General features: G+C 34.1%; 1 protein-coding gene across 1 annotated transcript; it reads left to right on the forward strand.

The window, feature by feature from the left end:
* Positions 1-306: 306 nt before the first annotated feature.
* On the forward strand, positions 307-12686 carry LOC113508037 (protein lava lamp-like). The gene is made up of 10 exons (XM_026890997.1): positions 307-651; positions 985-1126; positions 1535-1651; positions 1983-2140; positions 2480-2678; positions 2899-4074; positions 4419-4526; positions 4604-11054; positions 11134-11288; positions 11617-12686. Exons 1-10 carry the CDS (start codon positions 535-537, stop codon positions 11694-11696), a joined length of 8703 nt encoding a protein of 2900 aa, XP_026746798.1. The 5' UTR covers positions 307-534; the 3' UTR covers positions 11697-12686.
* Positions 12687-12787: the final 101 nt, after the last annotated feature.

A 12787-nucleotide genomic window follows, 5' to 3' on the forward strand; every position in this document is an offset into this window, starting at 1 on the left:
CTGCTGCTAAGATCTGATGCTATGCGTTGCTTCTTTTGTTACCTTTTTTAGGCTGATATATATATATATATATAAAATAATGATGAGTTAGATGGAGAGAGATTTGTATTTAACTTGCAACTGTCTAAATATACTAAAATGCTGACTTATATATTCTGAAATCTATTACAATACTATCGTATATTATACTACGAGCATCTTCCAATTTTTTAAAAAATGGGCTATCGTGCTAAAATTCAAAATCTTTACTTGCATGAAGTATGGCAGCATTGATGACAGTTCAACAAAAATCTGACATCTGTCATTATTTTGTTCTGTATGTATCTGTAGTACCACTGCTGACGTGGATAAAAAATGTAAAGGCAAACTATTGGCAATTAGTGCTCAGTGGTGGTGGCTAAATATTTTGATAATTAGTGACATATTTATATTAGTTCTGTTATTTCTTTGTACTGGTTTTTATATAGTGTATCAAATAGTGATTGCGCAACGTGTTCTACGTCTATTATTAATGTTGGCAGAGAGCAATAAGCTATGTCGGACAATAAAAACAATAATCCCCCTGAAACGGGACAATCGGATACTGCTGACAGCAATATAGCATCACCTAGCGAAGTGTCTAGTGTCACAGGAAGTGTAAAAACTTCTAAGGTAAATACTGGCTAAGACACGAACATGCCTAACATTATATGTACATGACATGAGCATTGAGCAATGCAAGGCCGTCAATGTTTCGATATGCTATTGACAACTTACTTATACTACGTAATTCAACAATATGTGTGAGGCTGCTACTATTTTTATACAATGTACTGTATGCATAAGATGTTAGAAGATTCAACCCATGAAATTGAATAACTATTCTCTTTTCAGCTGTTTATCAAAACATCAGCCATATTGTAAATTAGTTACAAAACAAACTTTTATTGTGTATCTAATGCAGTGTTGAAGATAGAATAACATATGTAACTTTAACTCTTATAGACATCTCAGCGCATGTCATCATCTTCTGAAAGGCAAATAAAGTTTGAGCGTGCTCAGAAATGCCTTGAGAATGCTGCCCTTGTGTCAAAAAGGATTAAAGAACACCGAAAAGCTACTGCAGAATTACTTGGAAGACCATTTGGTAAGTAATAAGTATCAACACTATATTATTTGTTTACCCATTATTAAATTGACATTTCTACATAAAAAAAACTTTTATTATAAGATTAAGAATTTTGATTTTTTAAAGGAGTATTTAAATTAATTCAATTATTAACGTTTGATGAACTGTTATTTTTTACTATAGACTAAACATTAGAATGTTTTACTCATATAATTTATGAAAGGCATAAAATATATCTTCCTTATTTATTATTACTAATATCATCATTATTTATTTATGTATTTATATAGGTTTACCAACAGCTTCTGTGTACAGTAATGCTTATGTATATTGATAATTATGTCTAAGACTTACACAGTCACCAATTACTGGTTAACCAGCATTCACAAAAGAAGTGATTACTAATATAAACTTTAATATTTCCAGAAGAGGATGATGGCGGTGACACTGCTTCTGAAATGGCTTCCACCATGAGTGAGAAGACTGGATACTCTGTGGCCACTGACACCTCCGCAGCTATGTCTGTGCAGGATGCTTTAAACAGTAAGAAAATGATAAATATTAATAATAAAATGAACAAAATAATATGCGGCCCAGATTTTAAACATTTGAATCTGGAATTGTCAATCCGGGAGTAAGTGTGAAGATACACAGCACCGGATTATAGTAACTAGCACTAGTATGATCTATACAGGCTATATAAAGTCTACCCATGAGATATAAATAAAACATAAAAGGACTTTTTCATAAACAATCAATAAAGCTATCAATAACTAATTATCCAATAAATTCGAACTTCACCAATTAAAAAAAACAATCCTCTATCATTTTACATGTCCGTTCACAATAACTTCATCTTAACAACCATTTTCAGTACCTGGCATTAGTGAGAGCTTAGCAAACACCTTGAAACAGAAGGAGCTTCTCATGGAGAGGATAAGACAGTACAAAGAGATCAGTAAGAAACCCATGACTAAACCCACAACCATCAGGAGGGAATCAACGGTTGAAGCTAAAGCAGAAGTCAAAAAGGTATATTTAGAACCTACATACCACTCTCTTTATCAATTAAACAAGTGTATTCTTTTATTTAAATATTACATAGTATTTTCAAAGTCCATGGAATTGGATAATTAGTTTGTATTTGGATCACAAACAATTAAAAGCTGATATATAAATTTAAATTTATATCTTAATGACGATTGTCATTTAAAGAATTGAGATTGTAAATGTTACTCATCTATTGTATATTGTACCTTATATGGAACCAGTTTTGCGTAACTTCTATGTAGATAAAATAAATGATTCCAAAGGATTTCCATTGATAAAAGCACTTTTCATCTTCTAAGTTAAATTTTTGTATAACTTTAGGCGGCTGACAACAATGACATAATGCAACTTATGAACACGATAAAGGATAAAGAGAATAGTCTTAGTGTGATGCAAGTAAAAATAAAAGCAATGGAAACTACTATCCTAGACCTACAGGAGATGATAAATGAGAAGGACCAAATTATTGAAGCTAAAAATAAGGCAACAACTCTCATGTCGGATACTTTAAGTAAAAAAGGTAAGTCTCTATGACTCCGAAAAAATGCACAATTAATATGTGTAAGCTGACAATGCAATACAAGCCTACTTTACTTTAAGATTTGAATTATCAGAACAACATAGATCTCATATAACTTTTTTGATTTTCATTTGAAATTAAGGCCTCTGCGCATTTTGTTACATGTAAATTAATGTTATTTAATTTTTTACAAAACTTTTTAATTGTGTGTTTATTTTAGAAAAAGACTCCCTAGTTTTACTTGAAGACACAAGGCAACAAATGACAAAAATGCAAGAAAATTTTATAGTTATGGAATCTGAATGGAAAGAAGAAAAATCAAAATTGTTAAAGGAAATTGAAACAAGTCACCAAAAAATTAATAGTTTAGAAGAAGCAAATACTATTTTAGAAACCTCTCGTTTTGAAATTAGTGTCGCTCATTCCAAATTAGTTGAAGAATTAGAATCTAAAAATCAGGAAATACTTCAGTTGCAAGAGAGGATAGAAAGCTTGTCGCAAATGGCTGTAGAAGAACCACCTATTAAAGAAAAGGACGATGTAGAAGAGGAGAAGGGCTCTTTAGAGATTTCTGGTATGGCTGAGTTGACGAAAAAGATTGAGTTATTGGAACAATTGAACTGTCAAATTAGGCAAACAAACAAGGAACTAGAAAACAAACTGGCAACTGTAAATATTGAACCTAAATCACCAAGTAGTAGTGCTCCAGGCAAGAAAGGTAGCCCTCTTCCTACCCGCAAGGGCGGAAGAAACACGGCAGCCAAAATAAAATCTCCCTGGAGCCAATTATCCTCAGAGTCATTACCTCAAGAAACAGACAAAAAGACAGCAAAAACTGAAATCGCACGCCTAGAATCGGTAATACAATCCCTTAACAAAGAAATACTTGAAAAGGAATATGCAATAGCTCAAAAAGATACGTTAATATCTGAACTAAAACTCGCGCCCTTGATACCAGAACCTAAGATATCTGTTGAACTAGTAGAAGTTGGTGTTAGTACTGATGTGCCAGAAGATGTTAAAGAGAAACTTGCTCAAGTGGATGTAGAAGTAAAAGACCAAGATTCTAACCTACAATCTAGTCCTATTGATGTAAGTCAATCAAGTGTGGTACTGGAGCTAGAAGAGAAATTGAAGGCTGCTGAAGAGCAAATCATCATTCTAAACGATGATATTGACGCAGCTAACAAAAACATGATTAAAGTGAAGTCGAACAATAAATTGAAACTGAAACAGCTGCAGAAAACAATTGAAAACTTCAGTAAAGTGTCAGATTCAAATGCAGAGATAATAAAGTTGAATGAAGAGTTGCATCAACTTTCCCAGAAAGTGGCTGAATTGGAGGAAGAGAAAGGCAATCTCCAATTACATCTTGTTGATTATGATAGTGGCAGATGTAAGTATTTATTTATATACATGGCCAGGCGAAAGTAGATTTTAGATTAATGTCAATAAAGTACATTGTTGTTTGAACTTACACACTTATCTCTAAATAACACGTACATATTCGCCTTGTAATTTTTGTTAAATAGTTGGAATCTTTCAACTTGTGTTTTTAAATTATTTTTCGGGGGTGCTATATTGTGCTTTGCCCCATTGCATATTTTCCTGTCCTGATAAGTCGAAGTCGGTCAAAACCAAATAGAACCTGATGTGTGTACAAAGTTAAAGTCGTATTATTACTTTTGGTAGGTATTACAGCATCCAAAATGTTATTCATTATGTTTCGTAACATTACAGTGACTGATTCGGACATTTACAAGAAAATGGTTGAGATGGAGAATTTAGCAGAAACGCGACTCAAAGCCATAAGTGTTTTAGAAGCGCAGAAGTTTGATCTGGTTCAAGGTAAAATTCCATTCGGAAATTATTGATTGATTTCTCAAGAACTCATGATTATACTTATCGTTTTTTTTCTGTTTTAGAACTTCATGTGTTGCAGCAGAAAAATATTGAGATGGAAGATAAATTAGCAGATATATCTCAACTCCAAAATGAACATGTTTGCACTGAAATGAAGTCCGTCCAGATGGAGGAACAGATTGATGAGCTTATAGCTGCTAAGAAAGAATTAGAACTTGTTATAGAAAACATTAAATTAGACAAAGAACATCTTAACGGGACTATTAAAATCCTTCAAGATGAGAAAGATGAGTTAGCTCATAAATTAGAGAATTACATCCAAGAAAACATGGAGCTAACAGACAAACTCGAAAAACTAAGTGCCGAAAAAGTTAGTTCCGCAGAATCAATTGAAATTGTAGAGTCACTGACTACACAAGAGAAACTTGAGCTTGAAGAGTACAACAAAGGCATAAGTGAGGACAAACCTGATGACCATCATGAAGAGGAAAATGTTTCTTCCCAAAACGATAAGAACATAGACATCTTAATTCAACAAAGAGAAGAATTAAATAGCAAAATTGAATTATTCACACAAGAAAGACAAGAAGTTATGGAGAAAATGGCCAAAATAGGATCAGAAAATGAATCCTTACTCGAAAAGATAGCCAATCTGAATAACCAATGCAGTATTTTAGAAAATAGTATAGAAATGCTAAATAACGAAAAACAGGAAATACAAGATTTGAACCAAGAGCTTACACGACAAATTGAAGATATGAAGCGTGAGAGAATTGAAATAATGAAAGAGTCTGCTGAAATAGCGAAACCATCCGCTGAAGACATTACTGACGGAGCGCAGGCTGAAGTACATCATGATGATAAGTCTGCCGGAGATAAGGGCAACAAAGGAGCAAAAACAGTGAAACAACTCACAAAAGAAATACTTAAATTGAAAAACACTATCAAAGAAAGAGAAGACGAGATTGCTGATTGTCAAATGAAAATACTGTCCATGGAAGAACAACAGCAAAAACAAAACGAGATACTAAAGACAAATGTGTCTAATGAAAATAAAATAAAATCTTTAACAGAGGAAAATTACCAATTGAGACAAGAATTGGAAGTTAGTAAGAAGGACAAGGAATCTGAACAGCAGTTACTCCAACTAAAACATTCTAGTGAATTATTACAACAGGAATTACAAAAAGTCCATCAAGAATACGCTGTTAATGTTGCGTCACGTGACGCGAGGATAAATGAACTTGAGAACGTTTTGTTGGAGTACGAAAAACAAATGTATAACTATGGAAATAGCCTACAGCAGAAAGACAAGGAGCTGTCAGAGTACATCAACCAAATAACAAAACTCAATGATGTTTCACAGAAACTTAAATCCACTATTGAATTACTCGAAGAAGAAAAGTCCAAAGACCAAAATGCAGAGCTTGTTAAATCGCTTAACAAACAGATCGCTGTCTATCAGAAAAAGATGGCCGAAAACGAAGAAAAAATCAAAGCACTAGATGAAGAGAAAATGCAACTCCATTGCGTGAAAGGAGAACTTGTTAATAAAAATACAAACCTCGAAACAGAATTGAAGAAGTTAAAAGACGCCTTTAATGAGAAGCAAAATATTATTAAAGAATTGCAAGTACAACAACAGAAGCATTCCGAAGAAATGTCTACCATAATGTTACAAACTAAAGAAAGGGATGAAGAAATTCATGAAATCAAATTGCAACTAAGAAAAGAATCTATAGAAAATGAAAAATTGCGTAATAACATCATGGACAAGGAAACACAAATTAATGATTTAACACAGCAAATTGAAGAAACCAAAGAAAAGCTGAATCACTTATCGTCAGAGAAAGACAATTCATCTGAACGATTTGTGGCATTAGAGACGAAAAATAAAGAACTGATGGAGAAATTAAAGAAGTTTGCAGTTACGATTAAAAAGAAGTCCGCAATGTACACTGAACTAGAGACACATTACGAAGAATCTCAGAAACAACTTAGTGCTAAGAATGAACAGTTAGAGCAACTCCTTATTCAAGTTGACACACTCCCTGCCTTACAAGATAAACTGAAACATGCCGAGGAAGAGATGAATCGGTTACAATCGCAAAAAGTGGCTTTAGAACAGCAAAAAATACAAGATATTAACCAATATCAAACAGAACTCAAATCATTCCAAGAAAGACTTGTTATGTCATCTCAGGAAATATCTCAATTGAATGATTCAGTCAATATCTTACACAAAGACTTGCACTTTGCTCGAGAGGAAAATATGCATTTAAAATCACAGATTGACGCTTTAAACAACAAGTTAGTGGAGCACGAAATAGAGCAGAGAAATAATGCCAACTTGACCACAAAAATATCTGGTTTAGAAGCAGACTTAAGCCAAAAACAAATGCAGATAGCCGAGTTATCAAATCAAGTTGAACATTATGAGCGTCAACAGAATCAAGTACAGTTTGGATACGACGCTAAAGTGCAAGAACGAGACTTATACATCGAGAACTTGGAAGCTGAAATAAACAAGTATAAGGGTCGTATTTGTCGCCTTGAAGAAAGTATTTCTATTATGGAAGATAGAAGACATTCTTTAGAGCGTAAGGCTGATCAATTAGGCACTCAGCTGCAAGAAAAGCAAAAGGCTTACTCAGAATATACTAGTCAAGAAGACGAGTTAGTCGGTCGTCTAGCTGTACTTATGGATCATGACAGAGTTCTTGAGAAGCAACTATTCGAGATTGATAACGAAAATAAGGAGTTGCAATTTAAGGTTCAACATCTTAATGAAGATAACCAGAAATTAAGGAAAGCCCTATCTGAAATTCAGGAACATTACAATGTAATGCTTGAAAAAGCAAATAAACTCGACTTAATTGAGCCCGAAGTTTCTAAGTACCAGGCACAGATTCGTGATCTTGAAGCAAACTTAAAGAAAGTAACCCACGACCATCAGTCTTTAGTTTCGCAAAAGAAGCACGAGATTGAAGAACTCGAAGCAGAATTTAACACACAAATAGAGAACGCAATTAAAGAGAAAAAAGTATTGAGTGAGAAGTATGAAAAAGTTAACGAATACGTGTCTCAACTAGAGAATAAACTGCAGGAATACAAAACAAACATAGAAAACCTGAACATCAATATAGAAGAACTACATAAAGTTAACCATGACTTAATGGAGAAGTCGTCTAAAAAGGAACAGCCTGCAACACCAGATTATACAGAACAGTACATAGGCGAAATTAACAAATTAAATGCTATTGTTAATAACAAGAGTCAAAACATAGCAGAACTTAGTAACACAATACAAGTTCAACAAATGAAGACAGCAAGTCTTGAAAATAGCTTATTCGAATTATCCGAAAACTTAAAAGCATCTTCTTTCGAAATAGAGCAATTGCAGCTAGCAATGAATTTATTAAAACAAGATAATACTGAATTACAATCCAAACTCTCTGAAAAAGAAGAACAAATTAGAGAATTGAAAGAGAATCAGAAACTGACGTTTGAAATGAATATTCCAAAAACTGAAGGTATGATCATTTCATCTACTATTGAACAGCTTAGTGGTGATAACAAAGGATTTGATATCTCATCTCTTGAATCGCAAATAGTATCTGGTATGGAAGAACCTTCTGTTGAAAGCAAACATGTCGTTAAGAAAGTCTCAGAACATATCCAAAAACAACCGGGAGAAGAGAATGTTGTGGAACCAGAAATTGTGGCGAAAAAGGCCTATGTGTGTTATACTAAAGACGATGAAGAAAATGTGGGTCCGGAAGTGGATCCCTTCAATTCTGATGAAGGTTGGGGCTTAGGTGAAAGTGAAGACGTAGTTGACGTATCACCCGACGTAACACACTTGAATGTCCAAATTCAACAGCTGAAGAGAGATAACGAAGTATTAAGAACGGAACTTGAAACGAATAACACAAAACTTATAAAAGCATTAAAGAAATTAAAGGAGCTTAAAACCAATAATGAAGTGCTCTCCAAAGAGCTTAAAGTGGCTAAGCAAGTTTCACAGTCTTCCTTTTTCGATAACGCAATGGAGGACGAACTTCGTCTTAATGTTCAAGATTTAGAAAAGAAGCTCGATGAACTAAATACAGAAATTAATAAAGAAAAACGTGACAAAGAATCGCTAAGAAAACAAAATGAAGTCTTCCATAATGCCAATGATAGATTAATGGAAATGAAGGATAAACTAGAAAGCGAAATAGAACTGTGGAAATTTAAATTCAAGGAAGCTAATGATAAACTCTCGACTTTGCAATGGGGTGGGGAGACCAAAGACTCCCAAACAGTCGAGCAAAAATCCCCCGTTGCAGGTCTAGATGAAGACAAATTTAAGGATGAACTACTAAAAATAGAAAAAGAAAATGATGAATTACAGTCTATGGTAGATCAGCTAAACACTCAAAATAATGAGCTTCTCTCTCAGCAAACTTTATTGAAGAATGAAATCGGTAATCTTCAAACACAGCTGCAGCAAAACAAGACTGCAAGCCATAATAGTGAACAGTTACAAAGTCAACTTAATCAGTTACAGCAAAATAATGATTTGCTGGTGAAAACTAATGAGTCTTTGTCAGAAAAATTGCAAAATATTGAAATTCAGTGTAACAATTTATCAGAAAATGCCGAGAAGTATAACATAATAAAAACACAATTTGATGATTTAGAAAAAGAAAAAGCAGAATGGATTGGCATTCAATCTAAATTACAAGATGAAGTACTATCCCTTAAACAATTACGTTCCGACGATGAAGACAAAATCTCTTCTTTGTCAACTCAACTGGAAGATTCTAAATCAAAGATAATTTTCCTCGAAGAGCAGCAGAACTTAAATAAATTCCAAAGCGCGGATAGTTTGGCTCTGGCTGAAAAGTACAGTTCAATCGAGCAGTATTGTGCAGAATTAAAACATAATTTAGATGATGCAAATGCCAAAATATCACTATTAGAATCCGAAAATGAAAATTCGATTCAAAAGTCCAAAGAGTATCAGAATCAAATTACTGAACTTAATGCAAAAATCGAGCAATTGAACGTTGAAAACGATACTTTACTGTCTACTGTCGCCGAGTTGCGTTCATCTGTGTCCAGTGCAATAGATCAGAGAGGTTTCGAGATTGCGGAACTATGGAAGCAACATCTAGCGCAAAGGGAAGCAGACTTCCAAAAGATTGAAACTGATTTAAGAACGCAATTAAATACGGCCGAAGCTAAATATGAACAGTTATTAGAAAACGTACAGTCTTCTAACCAAGAAGAAACAAGTAAGTTGGTTGTTATTGAACAAGTTACCTCATTACAAAATAAGTTAGAGGATAAAGAAGAGCATGTAAGGAATTTACAAACAAAATATGCCGAGGTCATGAACCAGTTAGACATGTTACGTTCGGAGGTAGAAGACGAAAAAGTTGCTCAAGAAAATAAATTATTAGAACAACAAGAAGAATATGAGAAAGTTATTCAAGAACTTACTGTAAATAGTCATAAAAATACTCAGACTTATGAGGAAACCTTTAAGAATATACAAAACGAGCTTATGATATTTAAATCCAATAATGATGGACTAAACCAAGTAATTGAAGACTTAAATGGTAAGATAAAAGAAGCCGAAGAGAAAGTTATCGAGGTGACTAATCAACTTCGACTGAAAGAGAGCGAAATATATCAGAAAACCCATGACTATACTATTACACTGACGCAAAGAAACGAGGAGTTTGAAAACGTAAGACGGCAGTTGATCGAGTATGAAAAGAAAATAGAGGAATTAAGTTACGAAAAAGAATCCGAGTTAGCAGTTCTAAGATTAAAAATACACGAAAGAGACAGCCATCATGAGAAAGCGATAAGTGAAGCAAATGCTGAAAAAGAGAGTATACTTGCAGCGTTAAACGATAAAATTTTTGAGTGTACAAATCTAAACAAACAGATAGTTGACTTGAACAAGGAGTTAGAAAATAATTCCATGAAGGCTGCAGAAATGCAAGCCGCCTTAGAAAACCAGGAAATAGAAATAGTCGGGCTTAATGACGAAATAACGAATTTACAAAACTTATTGCGGTCGTCTAGTGCTAAAATTCAAAAACACGTTTCATTTGCGTCTGATACCAAACCTGGTACTGAAGGTGAACAAAGCGAAAACCTTATGAGCAAAGACCTGTTGGACGCGGTGCCACGGGCTGAGCTAGACTTGGCCCTCTACATGTTACACCAGAGAGATGTGAGGTGCGAGGAACTCACCATGGAGCTAACTCAGCTGCTGGAGGAAAGAGATACCTTACAATTGCGGCTATCAGACAGTCTCCGGTCCAACGAAGAAATGAAAAACAAAGCGAGAATTGCAGGATTGGAGGAGTCGATGAACTCTAGTCAAGAAACAATATCTGAACTGCCGAGCTTTAGTATAGAAAAGGAGTTTGTTGATACGCATCGCGGACAGACGTCAAGAAGCAGCAGTATAAGTGAAATGGAGGGCGAGAAACCAAAGTTGCAGGCTAAGTGAGTGACGTCCTTAATTTAAACAAGAAAGATTTAGAAAACTAGTCTGACACGTGTATAATACGGTGTAATATTTCAGGTTGACGGAGCTGCGTAGTGTGAAGCATAGCCGCGATGTACGGTTCCGGCAGGAGAGCGAGCAACGGCAGCTGGACCTGCGGCTGCTGAGCCGGGACGTGGCCAACCTGCCGCCTGAGGCAGTCGACCAGCTAGCGCAAGCGCACCACACGCTCTGTAAGTGAAATTATTTTAACCATACTTTTCCTATGTATTTTCGTCGTACGCCTAATATATGTACGCTTAATCTATCTAAATATAAAATAGACTTAATTCTTGTGTGCTTAAAGTTATAAGCATAAAAAACTATATTGCGTCCATTAAAAATGCCTGATATATATAGTTTCTTGGTATATTTTTATATTGACGTGCTATTTTTTATTGGCAAATCATTTCACTATAGTTCTTAATGATTACGAAATAGTTATGTTATCTACCACTTATTAGGTTATGTTATATGTTTGGTAATAAAAACTCTTTATAATAATATTCATGTTGATTTCAGCTCGGGATTCTCAAAGTACGTCAACGGTTCTTCTAAATTGGCTGCGAGGGAAAAGTACACCAAAAGTAGTTCACATGTGAGTGAGGCATTTATTGTTTAGGTTATAATTGCAAGGTTAAAATCAGCCGTCCTTTCGTCGACGACTATAAGTAGAAAAAAAAACATAAAAACACTTCCAATAATTAAGTAGGTCCTAAAAATGAAGGAACTTTGTCAAACTGACCCTTCTTCGCTTTTACTTGCATTTATTAAGAGCCACCACTCAGCACATCACAATTTTGAAATGTTTCGTTAAACATTTAGTTGTAAATTGTGCCCTTAGAAACTTGCCAACGAAAGCAATCCGATTTCACCAGATCACCTATTCTTTCGATACTTCTTCTCACTATATTTCTTCCATCTGAAACCTAGTACAATAAATTAGATTTAAATAATGGTCTGGTAGATTGAGATTTTAAATACAAATTCTTATGTGCTTACAATAGTCTGTGAATTAGTTTTGGTAACATGACCTGCGTAGTAAAAATCTAGTAGTTTTTGCTTGTTAGGTCAAAACTATATTGCAGACGGTATTGGCCATGAGGAAATTAAATTGGCAAGTACGAACGAACGATAAGATACCAAATTATTTATTGAACTTTATCTTTATGCATTCCTCTTATTTAACCTTCCTTTTGTCTCCGTCTTACATTTACATTGTACACAAAATTAAATAATGATTAATACCTACGCGATATTTTCTACTATTCCTTTGTTAATTTTGTGTTGCCTTTCCTAGTATTTAAATTGATTTATATTTAAATTTTGATGTCATTGAAACCTAAAAGTGCTGACGTCATTATAATTGTTAATTTATGAAAATTGTGATTTCTCCAATGATTAAATCGTGCCTTTTCATTCATAGATGATATGTAAATGTTATCGTTGTTCACGTTAACTGTTCTCACTTGTAACATGTATTATTACGATTCGGAACCTGTATAATTTATGTATATAATCCGTGGATTCCAAGCGAATCCTTGTATATTGAATTTGTAAATTTGTTTCTTGAATAAACGGTGTTCATTTAATTTCGTGTATTTATTTTAGTTCATTCTGTTAAAGTTGCGTCATTGCAAAACTTATGTGATATCGCATTTGTCTATTGTTTAATATTTTTATCGTCATATTT

Source organism: Trichoplusia ni, chromosome 2, assembly GCF_003590095.1.
Source record: "Trichoplusia ni isolate ovarian cell line Hi5 chromosome 2, tn1, whole genome shotgun sequence".
Lineage (NCBI taxonomy): Eukaryota > Metazoa > Arthropoda > Insecta > Lepidoptera > Noctuidae > Trichoplusia > Trichoplusia ni.

Coding starts and splice junctions, on each gene's coding strand:
- LOC113508037 (XM_026890997.1), top strand. CDS start 535: ATGTCGGACAATAAAAACAATAATCCCCCTGAAACGGGACAATCGGAT. Junction 2,679..2,898: donor GGATACTTTAAGTAAAAAAG/GTAAGTCTCTAT, acceptor TGTTTATTTTAG/AAAAAGACTCCCTAGTTTTA. Junction 4,527..4,603: donor GAAGTTTGATCTGGTTCAAG/GTAAAATTCCAT, acceptor TTTCTGTTTTAG/AACTTCATGTGTTGCAGCAG.